This window comes from Pempheris klunzingeri, chromosome 3 (genome assembly GCF_042242105.1).
Source record: "Pempheris klunzingeri isolate RE-2024b chromosome 3, fPemKlu1.hap1, whole genome shotgun sequence".
NCBI classification, from domain to species: Eukaryota; Metazoa; Chordata; class Actinopteri; order Acropomatiformes; family Pempheridae; genus Pempheris; species Pempheris klunzingeri.
Window position 1 is genome coordinate 451,480 of NC_092014.1, and position 16,165 is coordinate 467,644.

At 50.4% G+C, this 16,165-nt stretch overlaps 3 protein-coding genes across 4 annotated transcripts; 2 read left to right on the forward strand and 1 right to left on the reverse strand.

The window, feature by feature from the left end:
- Nucleotides 1-956: 956 nt before the first annotated feature.
- dpy30 (dpy-30 histone methyltransferase complex regulatory subunit) lies at nucleotides 957-3,304 on the forward strand. Its single transcript, XM_070828158.1, has 5 exons — nucleotides 957-1,031; nucleotides 1,982-2,022; nucleotides 2,285-2,332; nucleotides 2,423-2,565; nucleotides 3,124-3,304. The coding sequence occupies exons 1-5, from the start codon at nucleotides 1,022-1,024 to the stop codon at nucleotides 3,194-3,196; spliced, it is 315 nt and encodes a 104-aa protein (XP_070684259.1). The 5' UTR covers nucleotides 957-1,021; the 3' UTR covers nucleotides 3,197-3,304.
- A 579-nt stretch (nucleotides 3,305-3,883) lies between these two features.
- psen2 (presenilin 2) lies at nucleotides 3,884-14,320 on the reverse strand. 2 transcript variants are annotated; one of them, XM_070828375.1, is made up of 11 exons: nucleotides 14,285-14,320; nucleotides 11,280-11,432; nucleotides 10,974-11,191; nucleotides 10,748-10,889; nucleotides 9,935-10,002; nucleotides 8,911-9,131; nucleotides 7,935-8,033; nucleotides 7,172-7,237; nucleotides 6,045-6,131; nucleotides 5,840-5,955; nucleotides 3,884-5,290 (listed from the first exon to the last, which is right to left on the reverse strand). In XM_070828375.1, exons 2-11 carry the CDS (start codon nucleotides 11,409-11,411, stop codon nucleotides 5,135-5,137), a joined length of 1,305 nt encoding a protein of 434 aa, XP_070684476.1. In that variant the 5' UTR covers nucleotides 11,412-11,432; nucleotides 14,285-14,320; the 3' UTR covers nucleotides 3,884-5,134. The 2 variants fall into 2 exon arrangements, with proteins under 2 accessions (XP_070684476.1, XP_070684477.1); XM_070828376.1 differs by lacking the exon at nucleotides 14,285-14,320 and adding an exon at nucleotides 13,993-14,000.
- Nucleotides 11,975-13,824, forward strand: LOC139198833 (sialidase-like). Its single transcript, XM_070827791.1, has 2 exons — nucleotides 11,975-12,001; nucleotides 12,463-13,824. The coding sequence occupies exons 1-2, from the start codon at nucleotides 11,975-11,977 to the stop codon at nucleotides 13,822-13,824; spliced, it is 1,389 nt and encodes a 462-aa protein (XP_070683892.1).
- Nucleotides 14,321-16,165: the final 1,845 nt, after the last annotated feature.

Genomic DNA, 16,165 nt, shown 5'->3' on the forward strand with positions numbered 1-16,165 from the left:
ACATCACGTGACAGGTTCAGGGAACCATTCACACAGAATCAAAACTTAATTCTTCTCACAGTTGATGACTGGACAGATATTTTTCCCGCAGGGAGGGGGGAGACTTTGCCTCTCTCTCTCTCTGCCTGTCTGCCCCACCCCCACGCTACTCTGCCTCTGATTGGCTGGCACTTCCAGGTGTTTTCTTATTAGATGCTAAGTGTGTGGCGCCAACCTCAACATTAGCGATTAGCTTCATGATGCTGACTATGGAGAGGAGATGCTAACCTGGCTCTGATGTCCGTCCAGGGACCAGGTGGGGGTCAGTCTGTGGGGGCTGAAGACCATAGCTGGGAGGGTGAATAAATACAAGTTAACAATGGGAACACTGGTTTTATTTAATGGTGACGATCATTTAAAGGAATCAGTTAAGATGTGTAATAAACTTAAACAGGCTGTTACTGCAGCACTCAGGGCTTCATGTGAGAGTCTGCAGGTCACTCTGCTGTCTCTCCTGCAGGTTTTCACAAACCTGCCCTGCAGGTTTCACAGGTTTCTCTCCACACCTGCTGCAGAGCTGATCATGTGAATCGGGTGCTGGAGCAGACAAACATGTGAAATATGTGAAACATGCAGGGCAGGACTGGGACACACTGCTCCACTGTTCACGCTGTCTTGTTAAATTGGAAGGCCGATTCCCCCCTAATGCAAAAAATGTGACATCTTCTAGTAAAATGGGACATTTCTGTTCATGATCCACTCCTGTGTGCTTTACAGACTTTTTGTTCATTAGAAGTAAAAGAAGTGAACGGATCACTGCACCTGGTGGGTTTGATTGTTGCTTTGACAACAAACATTGACGACGGGTGACGCGTAAAAACAGAAGAACGAACAATCTACAGTTGAATCTCGGCCCGTGCTTTTATTTTGGAGGATGCGTGCGCCCACAAACCGGAAGTACGTCTTTTCTACGTAACCAGTACGTAACCTCAGAACAGAATCGAGGTACGACGGAAAGTTTGCGTAAATATCCACAACAAACATGGCGGACGGTGAGTTCATTGTTGACCATTTATCATATTTTCACTCTTTCTTGGTGCTTTTGTGTGTTTCCGGTGAGAGCTGGTGGTTTGCTGGCGCACTTTAAACTACAGATGTCCACGTTCGCCGCCAACGAAGCTTATTGAGCGGGTAGTGAGCGCTAAGCTAACTGCTAAGCTAACTTACCGCCGTTTACAAAGCAGCGCGGTGACATCAGTTGATTTAATAAAGATTTAATAACGAACAAACGGTGTAGTTTGTTTTTTCCACTGGAAACACGGAACGTTAACGTAGAGAAGTCCAGCAGGGGAGCTAGTTTAGTTCACGTCCTCAGGCAGACTGAAGAAATGAACTTCTGTCACCTTTTAGCCGCTTTAGTCTTTATCTTTATTCTTTATCTTTAGTCTTTAGTCTTTAGTCTTTATCTTTATTCTTTATTCTTTATCTTTAGTCTTTAGTCTTTATTCTTTAGTCTCTTTCTTACAGCAGCTCTAATGTTTCTGTTCAGCCTGGGTTCTGCCTCTTTACACCAGACTTGTGTTAAAAAACAGCTATTTTAGTGCCTCCTGAGTTTCCAGTGTCTCCAGCTGAGGGGGGGGGGGGGGGGGGGGGGTCAGGGGGTCAGGGGGTCAGGGCCACTCCGGCAGGACCCGTCTGTGGAAACGGCCTCATGTGGGTCAGACACAGGACAGCCGGGGTGCAAAGACACCTTAGAAACAGCAGGTCTTCCTTGTAAAGCCCGAGAGTCCTGATTCCAGAGACAGGCTCAGTGTCCTCATCCTCATCATCATCATCATCATCAACATCATCACTGCAGCAGACAAACTGGGTCCTGTTATGAGCCAGTCACAATATACTGGAAGAATAATAAAACTGTGATACATCCTGAAAGTTCGTATTACTGTGAATATTGATCACATCATCATCATCATCTTTATCTTTATGACTTCCTGTCCTTCAGATCACACAGATGGAGACCAGAGCATGGAGGGACACACTCCTGTGAGTACCACACTGATACACACCACTACACACAGCCCAGGACACTACTAGCCTAGCTTAGCACAAAGACTGGAAGCAGGGGGAAACTGTTAGCCTAGCTTAGCACAAAGACTGGAAGCAGGGGGAAACTGTTAGCCTAGCTTAGCACAAAGACTGGAAGCAGGGGGAAACTGTTAGCCTAGCTCGCTCAGTCAGTCGACAGGGAAGTAGATAATGGAGCAATAGATTGTGATGATGATGATTCACGTACATCCTCCTGCAGGTGTCTGAAAACCCTCATGCAGAGTACGGCCTGACGGAAAATCTCCAGGTAACACACTCACACACACACACACACACACACACACACACACTGTTATGGGAAGGTAGAGGCAGACTCCCAGCATGCTTTGCTCCTCAGAGGACGGTGGAGAATGAGAAGACGAGTGCAGAGAAGATGTCGAAGCAGAAGGTGGACCTGCAGGCGCTGCCGACCAGAGCGTACCTGGACCAGACGGTGGTCCCCATCCTGCTGCAGGGCCTGTCGGTGCTCGCCAAAGACCGGTAGGATCGCCACGAGTACCGCACGGCGTGCCGTTACATCATCTGAATGTTAACCAGCTTTCATTAAAGGAGCAAACTGTGGGATTTCAGGGGAGTGGGTCTGGAGCCCTGGGTCTGGTCTGTCAGGCTGCGTACTGTAGAGCCTGGCTGTAACACCTCCAGGCAGGACTGAGGGCTGACCAGCTGCTGCTCTGCCGCTGCCTCCATCAGGTGTCTGTGTTATTGTGAGACTTTGGTGTTTTAACGGGTTTGTTCAGATCAACACAACTTTGATTTGTGTAGCACAAAATAACACTCTGACTGATGGAGGCAGCAGCTCTAAAATCCCTGTTTTATAAATGTAGTCTGGTGTGTGTGCTGTTTGTGGTTAAACCAAAAGGATCTTCCAGGTCTCTCTCTGTAGGGATCCTTTCCATGATGCTGTCACACACTTAGAATAACACTCTGAGCCTGTCAGTGGATCAAACAAGCTCTTCTAGTGGACCTGATCGGTGTGTGTTGTAGATGAATAAAGCCGGTCATGTTTCTGCCTCCTAAACCGTTGATGTTTCTCTGCAGACCTCCGAACCCCGTTGAGTATCTGGCTGCGTTCCTGCTGAAGAACAAATCCCAGTTTGAAGAGAGGAATTAAACTCTGAAGTCTTTCCTTCAGTAGAAACTTGTTTCAGTTTGTGTTTGTTAATTGTTCTTTTTTGTTTTTGCTTTTTTAAATCCAGAATAAACATGTTGGTGTGACAGAGGAGTGGCTCTTTTATTTCTGCAGGTCCAACTTCACCAAACTCCATTCAAAAATTAGCAAGTTTAGGGACGATGGGTTCATCCAGATTCTGTAGGGACTCAACAGGAGGATTCAGCTTTTAGCGGCCAGGAAAATGTTCACCGACTTTAGCCTCATAAGATCAGTTCAAGTAAACACTGTATTTAAAATGCTTCCACCACTTTAGTTTGGATCCAAAACAACCGTTTAAAATGCCAAAGTCCCCAAATGAGACAAAGACACGGAGCGACCGGAGCAGCAGAACAGCAGCTCTCGTCCCGAAACATAAAGAAACCGTGTTTATTCTCAGAAGGCTTCAGGGTCACGTGACCCGCTGAAGCCGCAGTGTCCCATCATGCCTCTGGCCCAGCTGGCTGCCGATTGGTTTGTACCACAGCAGTGACGTCATCCAGACTTTTCTGGGCTTTTGGAAAAAATCCTCCAAGACCAACGACACCACGGCATAAGAGTCCACGGAGGAGCCGGCGGTGCTGCCGGCGGTCTGAGGGGACGTTAGAGACTGGACTCCTGCTGCAGCTAAAAGAGGCTCAGACAGAGAAGTTCAATAGAATCACTTTTATTACAGTTTGACGTCTTTATTGCACGAGACAACGAGAATTAAATCTCCTCAACAAGGTTACAAAACCAAAGACGACACCTGAATCACCTTCTATAAAATATATATAAAGGCCCCCTCGGCCTCACCGACCCCCCGTCAGGCCGCGGCTGGTGTTTCTAACAGTTTGGTCACTATTTGATTTGACGTGTCGAAATAATGAGAATAAAGTTCTGCTTTAAATTGAGGTGTTAATGAGTTCATAGATTTTAACACTGAACTCAAAGTTCATCCAAACTAAAAACATTTCAGACCTTTAATTCACCAGAAAACATGAAGCCGACAGTTTGAAACGGAAAGAATCAGCTGTGCTCATCACAAGAACTAATGTCAGAAAAGTAGAATCATCAGTCAAAAAAAGACCTGACATGACTCGTTGGGACTCGTTGGGACTTGTTGGGACTCGTTGGGACTCCTCATCACTCTCCGTTCATCCTGAAGGCCGAATCCCACCTTGTCACGGGCACAGCCTGTTAAAGGGCCAGTTCACCCACTTCACCAATGAACAACATGGTAACAACCACAGATCACAGCTCAGTGTCCGCTGAGCTCAAACTGTGATCTGGGTGAAATGACCCTTTAACTCCTCTCGTTAACCTGCTGCTCGTTATGTTTCCCACAAACCCACAAGTGATGGATTCACGTTTTATTCGACCGTCGGTCTGAAACCAAACATGTTTAATCACACAGAAGAAGCGTCTCGTTGTTTTCACTGAAAAAATAACTACAAACCACAAGTTCAGTATCCAAACAGCTGCTGATTCTTTTTCTGAAAAATCCACCTTAAAAACTGTAAAACGCCAAACTGATTTTTAGAATGACAATATGAAAGTGTTCTATCTGCCTCAGTCCACCTTAAATCTGTGTTAGCTTTGATTGACAGGAGCGTCGGCCAATCACATGCAGCGGTTTGTGGTTTCTATAACTAAAAGAAATCACAGCGAGCGTCACGTCCAAGTCGACCAGCTACAGGATTTAAGGCGGATCTTTCCTTTAAACTGGCAGTCAGGTGACCTGCCCGACCAATCATCATCCGGCACCCACGCCGGCCTCCTGGGGCTCGGCTACCGCACCGGTGAACCACCTGAGCGGGACGTGGTCTTTGTGCGTTACGTCGACGGGCGGCGGCGGTCCAGAGGGACGACGAGGAAGATGGCGAGGAAGAGGAGGAGGCCGGCGAGGGGGCGGGGCTTCTGTCAGATGTAAAACTGGTGAGCAGCCAGGTTGTCCATGAAGGGCTGAACCAGGAAGTCTGTGGAGAAGTAGAAGACGAGGCCGAAGGCGATGGAGATGGGCAGCGCCGGCAGAGCCTTCTTAAAGATGGCCAACAGCAGCAGAGTCAGGCACAGGCCCTGAGGGGGGACAGGTGGAGGACAGGTGGAGGACAGGTAGGGGACAGGTAGGGGACAGGTAGGGGACAGGTAGGGGACAGGTGGAGGACAGGTGGAGGACAGGTAGGGGACAGGTAGGGGACAGGTAGGGGACAGGTGGGGGACAGGTGGGGGACAGGTGGAGGACAGGTAGGGGACAGGTAGGGGACAGGTGGAGGACAGGTGGAGGACAGGTAGGGGACAGGTGGAGGACAGGTAGGGGACAGGTGGAGGACAGGTGGAGGACAGGTAGGGGACAGGTGGGGGACAGGTAGGGGACAGATGGAGGACAGGTGGAGGACAGGTAGGGGACAGGTGGAGGACAGGTGGAGGACAGGTGGAGGACAGGTAGGGGACAGGTGGAGGACAGGTAGGGGACAGGTGGGGGACAGGTGGAGGACAGGTAGGGGACAGGTAGGGGACAGGTGGACAGGTATTTCAGTGAGTTGCTGTAAATGTGGACAGAACCTTTGGGACGGCGGCTGGAGGTTCCGGGGTTCTCAGGTGTTGCTGCAGCAGAAGAAGACTTACGATGAGGATGGCGACGAAGCAGGCGAGGGTGGTGTTCCAGTCTCCGCCGGTCGCTGCAGCCTTTCCCACCAGGACGCTGTAGAAGATGAAGTCCCCGAGGCCGAGCTTCACGCCTCCTGCAGACACACGGAACGCACCTTTAATCTCACGCCACGCTCCGTACGGCGAGACTCCACCGGTGCAGATCAAACACGTGCAAACTCACTGTCCTCCTCCAGCTCGTCTTCCAGAAATGGCCGCGACGGTCGTCTCTCAGGCCCCGCCCCCCGGACACTCTGCTCCGCCTCCTCGTCTGAAAAACAAAATGGCAGCAGGAAACTGAGCACACCTGGATACCAGAGCACACCTGGACACCAGAGCACACCTGGACACCAGAGCACACCTGGACACCAGAGCACACCTGGATACCAGAGCACACCTGGATATCAGAGCACACCTGGATACCAGAGCACACCTGGATATCAGAGCACACCTGGACACCAGAGCACACCTGGATACCAGAGCACACCTGGACACCAGAGCACACCTGGATATCAGAGCACACCTGGACACCAGAGCACACCTGGACACCAGAGCACACCTGGATATCAGAGCACACCTGGACACCAGAGCACACCTGGACACCAGAGCACACCTGGACACCAGAGCACACCTGGACACCAGAGCACACCTGGATACCAGAGCACACCTGGACACCAGAGCACACCTGGATACCAGAGCACACCTGGATACCAGAGCACACCTGGACACCAGAGCACACCTGGACACCAGAGCACACCTGGACACCAGAGCACACCTGGATATCAGAGCACACCTGGACACCAGAGCACACCTGGACACCAGAGCACACCTGGACACCAGAGCACACCTGGACACCAGAGCACACCTGGACACCAGAGCACACCTGGATACCAGAGCACACCTGGATACCAGAGATCGGCTTCAGGGTTTGGTGTCAGACAGTAACTCAATGAATAAATGATGGTCTGTAACCCTGTTAAATATATATACTGTATATAGATATTTATCTATATATATACATTTAGAATATTTTCATTTGTCCTAAAGACAAACTCCAAGAAGTAAATTGTTTTATAGATAAATATTCATAAGGTTATGAATATCTTTATCTTTATCAATAAAATGTTTTGTGTTTTTGTTTAAAGTTATTTTCTCTTCAAGTATAACTGGTGACTGATTATTGATGACGCTCATCATCACGACATTAATAATAATTAAACACGACAACATGACCCGCGGCCTCAGAACGAGGCTCCGCCCCCTTTCATTTCCCATGATTCCTTGTAGGTGATGGAGCAGATGATGCCGGACCTGTTTCGAGTCCAGAACGCTGAGCGTCCACCGGGCTCGCCATCCCCACCGTCCACATCATGGCCGCTGAGCGCGCACACACACACACACACACACACACACACACACACACACACACACAATAAACAAATAAATAAAAAGAATCATTAATCATCAATAATCAGATCGTCTGGTTTTAGCAGCTCTGTAGACGACGATCTCTCTGCTGATCCACCGCTTTGGTTCAGACTGTGTTCAGTGCTAATTAGCTAATGTTAGCATGCTAACAGGAGGCCGGAGCTGTGATGTCACACCTGAGTTAACGAGACAAATGAGACACAAGAGCTGGGAAACAGCTCGTTACTGCACCTTTAACTACTGTTGAGGCAGAGCAGCCATCTTGGATTAGAGGTCAGACTGGAAGGCTCCTCCCCCTGAAGAACAGACAAACCCCCCCAGCTCAAACCCCCCAGGTCAGACCCCCCAGCTCAAACCCCCCCAGGTCAGACCCCCCAGCTCAGACCCCCCAGCTCAAACCCCCCAGGTCAGACCCCCCAGCTCAGACCGAGGAAGCCATGTGTGAGTGTGCGCTCTGATTGGCTGTCAGCTGACAGCGCTAGCTTGATGTTAGCATGTAGCTCAAAGCACCGCTGCGTCTGATTAAACCCTTTCTACACATTTTCATTATGAGGGCGGAGTCAGCCTGTTGTGGTTACGTGACATCACAGCGTCCCCGCTGTCAGTCTGGTTGATTCGAGCTGTGCTAGGAGCAGCGTGGACTCACAGGAGTAGATGAGGGCGGGGAAGATGGGCTCGTTACGCTCCTGAGCCGTCTCCACCAGCATCCTGAGAGGACCTTTGGGGGACAGGACGGCCACCAGGTCTGCAACGACACAAACAGCATGAGCAAGGCATGATGGGAAGACGAACGGAGGCCAGCGTCGCCGGCTCCTCACAGGTAAACCAGCGGCAGTCATTTCCTGTGAAGTTTAAAAAGTTTAGAGAAGTGTCACCTGAAACATGCAGCAGGAGGCAGCTGAACCGTCAGCGTGGTTTTTTCATGAAAACATCCAGCAAGTTAAAGACGGAAACAACATATTTATACACAAATTATTTTTATGAAACAAACCAGACTCCATTGACAAAACAAGTCATTTTACACGGGAGTCACAGGTCTGTCCGCTGCCATGATCAGTAGGTTTGTTTGTGTTACTGTGTGACTTTGGAGTTTTAAAGGTCAGTTTGGATCCAACACAACAAGTGTGTAACACACAACAACACAAACACACTGAATGATGGAGGCAGCAGCAGACCAGCAGCTCCTGTGCTCTGTGAGCTAAAATCACTGCTTTTCTGAATGTAGTCTGGTGTGTTTGAAGGGAGCCATATAACGGCTGTTTGTGGTGAAGAAACTTTCCGTGTGTGTTTCAGCTGTGGCCCTCTGTGTGAGGAGCTGAGGAAGAGACTCTGTCACTTTAAAGAAACAGGCTGAAGCGGCTAAAATCAGTTGAAGTTTAAAATCACCTGAAGTGTCAGGTGAACACGATGTGCTAACGCTACTTTACCCGGCCTGTCTACACAGGTAGCGTTAGCATCGTTCACTAGACCACCATCTGTCATGTGACCCTCACTTTCACAATGAAACCCTTTGGTCAGAGGGATTATCGGACACCACACTGGATGGTGTGATGACCTGCTCACCCAGTCCCTGTATGACCTCACCTGGTCTGCGCACCCTGCAGCCCTCAGCGCCCACTCACCGTAGACGGAGATGGCGCCCAGGATGACCCAGGCCGACCACTCGGGCAGGTATTTGATGAAGACGAGGGCCATGAGGGCGCTGATGAGGATCAGGTAGGCCTGCTGCAGCTGGAGGGGGCCTTTCCAGTGGATACAGATCATCCCCACCGCCCCGAAGTTCCAGATGATCACCCCCACCGTCGGGTAGTCCACCGCCAGGTTGTACGTCTTAAACACTTCGCTGGGAAACAGGAAGAGGACCATGATGCACCTGAACTCTTACCACATTCTGTTAAAGGGGCACTCTGGTGTTTTTAACCCTGGTCCTCTGTGTCCTCATCCTGGTGTGTGAGTGGCTGGTAGGTAGTAAAAGTGTTGGAACTGGTCCAGTAGATCACCTCAGCCAGCAGACACCAAACGGGCTGCAATGGCTGCAACGTGATCCTTCCAGACTCCATTCACTAAAACAGGGATTTTAGCTCACAAAACTCAGGAGCTGCTGCTCTGCTGCTGCCTCCATCAGGTAGTGTGTTTGTGTTACTTTGCTGTTTTAAATAGTTAGTTCACATCCGACATAAGATTTGTGTAACACACAGTAACACAGACACTCTGACTGATGGAGGCAGCAGCAGAGCAGCAGCTCCTGTGTCCTGTTCTCTAAAATCCCTGTTTTAGTGAATGTAGTCTGGTGTGTGTGCTGTTTGTGGTTAAACCAAAAGGATCTTCCAGGTCTCTCTCTGTAGGGATCCTTTCCATGATGCTGTCACACACTTAGAATAACACTCTGAGCCTGTCAGTGGATCAAACAAGCTCTTTTAGTGGACCTACTGTGATCAGGTGCAGTTGTCCCAAAGGATCACGTTGCAGCCATTGCAGCCCGTTTGGTGGCTGCTGGCTGAGGTGATCTACTGGACCAGTTCCAACACTTTTACTACCTACCAGTCACTCAGACACCAGGATGAGGACAGAGAGGATCATGGGTTTATCTTAAATAGTGTAAATAAAGTTGTGTGAAATAAGACAAAGTCAGAGAGCAGGACTCACCCCAGGTACATGAAGCTGAACCAGAAGAGCAGCATGAGGGAGGACAGGATGAGCCAGCCGTGGATGAACTGAGCGACACAAACACAAACATCAAATCCATATCGCACAGCGCCCCCTGGCAGCAGGAGGTCCAAACACAGCTACACCAGTGTACCGCTGTGGAGGAAGAACTGTTGGGAGAACGTCTATCAGCCAAAGATGTTTTAGTAGTTTTGGACTGGTGAAGGTTTGTGTTTGTACTTTCTGTTTCATCACTGCGGACGCTGTCGGAGGAGTTTCATCAGTGGAGAGAAACTCTCTGCAGCAGGTTGATCTTTTCCCAAACTAGAGCACGAGCTACATTCATGGTCCCTGCCTTCATTAAACAGCCAGATGGTTCATGTCTCATGGTCATTTAACACTGATTACAGAGCGTCGTTAGAAAAGAGTTCCCTCATGAAACTGCTCACCGTGAGAGGTGGATTATCTTCATTAACCGCGTCCTGATTGAGGTCAGTGAATTAAATTCGATTAGACTTCGATGTGAAAACACAGTTCAGAAGTATGAGCACAGCTAAATGACAAAAGCTGCTTCAGTTTAAGAACGTTTGTTACAAAACCTTCATCAATGTGAAAACAATCTATTGGTCCTTATTGATATCAATCGGCCCAATCGGTGTTTTAGAGCGGCAGGCGTCATGTGACGTTGTGTAACAGGAAACAGACACTTCAAGTCGACATGAATGAGCGGATTTCAGATGCTGCAGCGGTGAAGGAGTACATGTTGGCCAAACGTTCAGACGTAGAGTTCAGAGTAGCGGCGGCAGTGCTGACCTTGTAGCAGCGATACTTGTAGAGGACGACCAGGAAGATGGTCATAACCACGATGACGCTGATCATGATGATGGTGTTGAGGACGGAGTTGAGGAGCCGGCGGCCGACAGACGAAGTGTTCTCCGTGAACGGCGTGTAGATCCTGCGGGGACAAAGATCACTGTTAGCCGTTCGTCGTTAGCATACCTGTACGGGCGGCTACAGGTGGCGCTGAGCGTGGACCTACAGCTGCTGGTCGGTCTTCTCCGTGTAGAAGCTGACCGACTTGATGGTGGCGACCACCACCACCATGCAGAGGGTGACGGGGATGAACAGCATGATGACGTGCTTGGCTCCGTACTTCAGAGTCAGCTCCTCATCGTCTGCGTCCACCTCCTGATCTGAGCCGCCGCCACCGTCTCCACTGTCTCCAGCGGCCGGACCCGCCCTCCTGCTCGCCCCGGGCTGGACCAACAGGGGGCGACATTCAGCACCAGAAACACACCAGGAACAGAGTCGTCTATGATGTAATAAATAAAAGAACAGATCTTACCCTCCTGGACGGCGCGTCGCTGGGGGGGCTGAGGTCAGGATCCGGGCGGTAGGACGGCACCACGGGATTCTCAGACTGGACCAACGCCGTCCTCTCGTTGTAGGAGTCTTCGTCGCTGTCTGAGGCGTTCATGGCCGCTCCACACAGCACCCACTGCAAATAACCACCGTGGCTGTTAGTGAGGCCTCAACACTCGACCACAACAGCCCCCCCAGGTCCCCAGATGTCACCGCCCCCACCGCCCAGTGTTACCCAGTGACCACATGACGTCTCCAGTGTTACCCAGTGACCACATGACGCCTCCAATGTTACCCAGTGACCACATGACGTCTCCAGTGTTACCCAGTGACCACATGACGTCTCCAGTGTTACCCAGTGACCACATGACGCCTCCAATGTTACCCAGTGACCACACGACGCCTCCAATGTTACCCAGTGACCACACGACGTCTCCAGTGTTACCCAGTGACCACACGACGTCTCCAGTGTTACCCAGTGACCACACGACGTCTCCAGTGTTACCTAGTGACCACATGACGCCTCCAGCTGTCATGTGGTCACTTTTCTCTCCGTCTGGTATATTTTTAATCCACTGAGGTTTAATCTCTGTAAAACTTCTCCAGGAGCTGTTTTTGGCTGAATGACATCACCGCAGTGATACAAGCCAATCAGCAGCCGGCTGGGCCAGAGGCATGATGGGAGGAACACTAACCCATAACCAGGTCTCATCCAGACAGAGAAGCTAACATTAACTAGCTTAGCATCAGATGGAGAAACAAAGGTTTATAAAAGAGGAGAAAGGATCATTTCATGTTTATCACTGGCGGGCTGTAAAAAGCAGAGATGAACATGACACACTGTAAAAACATGTGTCCTTTAACGTGATCGCTAGTCGCTGTAAAACAGAACAACAGGGTTTGAACAGGCAGAAGTTCAACCCCCCCCCCCCCACACACACACACACACACACACACACACACACACACAAGCTCAGCTGTGTGGGCATCCTGTGACAGCCAGCTGATCAGCTGTTCACTCCACACTTCACTTCTGCTGCAGTCAGATATTATCAAACTCATTGATAATATTCAGCTGTATCAGAGTGTGATTAGCAAAGCATTAGTGACAAACTAACAGACTGTTGGTGTGGAGTGACGTGAGCTCATCTCTGCTGCTCATCCAGTACAACACCAGTACAACACTGGTACAACACCAGTACAACACCAGTACAACACCAGTACAACACCAGCACAACACCAGTACAACACCAGCACAACACCAGTACAACACCAGTACAACACCAGTACAGCACCAGTACAGCACCAGTACAACACCACCAGTACAACACCAGTACAACACCAGTACAACACCAGTACAACACCAGTACAACACCAGCACAGCACCACCAGTACAACACCAGCACAGCACCACCAGCACAACACCAGCACAACACCAGTACAACACCAGTACAACACCAGTACAGCACCAGTACAGCACCAGTACAACACCACCAGTACAACACCAGTACAACACCAGTACAACACCGGTACAACACTGGTACAACACCAGTACAACACCAGTACAGCACCACCAGTACAACACCAGCACAACACCAGTACAACAGCACCAGTACAACACCAGTACAACACCAGTACAACACCAGTACAGCACCACCAGTACAACACCAGCACAACACCAGTACAACAGCACCAGTACAACACCAGTACAACACCAGTACAACAATAGTACAACACCACCAGTACAGCAGCACCAGTACAACACCAGTACAACACCACCAGTACAACACCACCAGTACACCAGTACAACACCAGTACAGCAGCACCAGTACAACACCAGTACAACACCAGTACAGCACCAGTACAGCAGCACCAGTACAACACCAGTACAACACCACCAGTACAACACCAGTACAGCACCAGTACAACACCAGTACAGCAGCACCAGTACAACACCAGTACAGCACCAGTTCACCACCAGTACACCACCAGTACAGCACCAGTACAACACCAGTACAGCAGCACCAGTACAACACCAGTACAACACCAGTACAGCACCAGTACAGCAGCACCAGTACACCACCAGTACAGCACCAGTACAACACCAGTACAGCAGCACCAGTACAACACCAGTACAACACCAGTACAACACCAGTACAGCAGCACCAGTACAGCAGCACCAGTACAACACCAGTACAGCACCAGTACACCACCAGTACAACACCAGTACAACACCAGTACACCACCAGTACAACACCAGTACACCACCAGTACAACACCAGTACAACACCAGTACAGCACCAGTTCACCACCAGTACACCACCAGTACAGCACCAGTACAACACCAGTACAGCAGCACCAGTACAACACCAGTACAGCACCAGTACACCACCAGTACAACACCAGTACAACACCAGTACACCACCAGTACAACACCAGTACACCACCAGTACAGCACCAGTACAGCACCAGTACAGCAGCACCAGTGTCAGCATGACGAACACCAACTTTGGGGTTCAATAAGCTAGTTAGCATGGAAGCTAACAGGCTAACAGCTGTTAGCAGCCAGCTGACTCCAACCTGCACTGAGCTCCAGTCTGACTGGTGTTAGACACTGAACAGGTCGGAGTCAGCTGGTGATCACAGAGATTATTGATTATTGATAGTCAGGTTCCCTCCATCCACACCACCTTCACCTCCAGGAGGCCACGCCCACTCAGATACAGGAAGTGGAGACCACTTCAGCCCTCTGGACTGTAGCCTGTAGTGACACATCTGTAGCTGTAGAGGATCTCTGCTCTACTACATCTGTTGCTGTAGATTAAGCCGCGGCCCCCCAAACACTGAATCCGCCCCTGGGGGGTCCCGGAGGCTTCGGTAGAAACCCCCGGTGACCCTGGTACCGAGCTGCTCGTGTCGCTGCTCATTTTAGCTTCTGTCACTTTGTCTGTGAACGAGTCCGAACCGACTGAAAGACCGAGAGTTTACCTGGAGGAAGCAGGAGAGTCTGAGTAAACACCGACACACAACCCGGAAGGAGGAAGTCAGCTGACCGACGCACCACGTGATCACCGAGACCGTCACCGGATCACGTGGTGCGCCGGTCATCTCAAACCCGAAAATTATTATTATTATTATTATCAATAATAATAATAATAATAATAATAATAATAATAATAATAATGTCAATAATAATAAATTAATAATAATAATGAATTAATAATAATAATAATAATAATAATAGAGAAATCCCAATAATAATAACTATTATTATTATTATTATTATTATTATTATTATTATTATTATTATTATTATTATATACTCCTGCTGGAGGAGGAGGAGGTGGAGGTGTCCTGCAGGTGTCTCTCCACCCTCCGGGCAGCAGGTGTCGCTCTGTTACTAAACAGGGAAGAAGGCGCGCGGAGCTGCAGCGGCTCTCCGGGCTGAACCGGACCGGGATGCTGTGACATGGACGCGGATGAGTTCCAGCGGAAGAAGCTGCCGGAGGGGGACCGGCGGTCCCGGGAAACTGGGGGCGCTGTGGTTCGTGTCCTACCCGCTGCTGTCCCTGCTCCGGTCGCTCCTCTGCCGGCTGTGGAGCGGCTCCCCGGTAGCTTTTCTCCGCCTCACGTTTGGGTCCTTGCTGTTGTATAACAACGAACTCCGTTAGAAAATCGATCATTTTAACGTTGTTTGGCTCAGTGAACATGAGCCGAGTCTTTGGCAAACTTAATAAAATCCACGCTGCCTGATGTGTGTGATGGATGCCGAGTGGAAGAACTGAGTGGGAGGGTTTTGTATCAGTACACTCAGTGCTTGTTAGGGCAGTTATGTGTATTTATTATCAGCAAAATGAAAATAGGACATTTTTGCATTGAGTTTGGTGTGAGAAGGAGGGCATGGAAGTTTCTTAGCTCGCAGCCAGGAAACAAGCCAGTAGTCCTGGATGACAACAGGGGGTCTGACTCTCTCTGCTGATCGATTATTGATCAGCTGGTGAGTGGCTGATGATGTGGTGTTTGTGTGTCTGAATGTGTCCTCTGGCTCTCTTCTCTGAACCTGTTATTTATCACCACGTGAAGGATCAATAGTCCTGATCTGATCTGCAGAGCTGCCACAGATCGATTGATTCTGATTCTGACCTGTATGTATGAGGGGACGGCGGCCTCAGACCCCCCGGCCCCCCTCGCACCATCATTGGATGTACAGCGTGATGACATCATCATATGTGAGTCAGCGGGCTTCAGTTTGAGCTCACCTGTGAGTGATGTCACAGCGAGCCCTGAGTTCTATTGGCCGATGGGTCGTCAGGTGACAAGCAGCTGGCGGTGGGCTGGTACCAGCGAGGGATCGCCGAGCTGGAGAAAGGCGTCGCCGTCCAGATCTCAGGGAGAGGTGAGTCCCAGTTCAGTGGGGGTGGGGGTGGGGGGGCGACACGGCGTGCAGGTGAGCAGGTGAGAGCGAGCTGCCGTCACGAGGCTGCTTCCTGTTCCAGGACTGAAGCCTGAGTGAGACCAGAGGCTGCAGAGGAAGATGACCTCCATCCTGGTGGTGACCGGCTGCAGTCCTTAGGTAGGCTCAGCCACCTCTGGGGGGGTTTCATGGGGGGGGCGTCTGTCCTCTGGGGGGGTTTTGTGGGGGGGCATCTGTCCTCTGGGGGGGTTTCGTGGGGGGGCGTCTGTCCTCTGGGGGGGTTTTGTGGGGGGGCATCTGTCCTCTGGGGGGGTTTTGTGGGGGGGGCGTCTGTCCTCTGGGGGGGTTTTGTGGGGGGGCATCTGTCCTCTGGGGGGGTTTTGTGGGGGGGCATCTTTCCTCTGGGGGGGGTTTCGGGGGGCATCTGGCCTCTGGGGCGGTTTGTGTTGTTGACC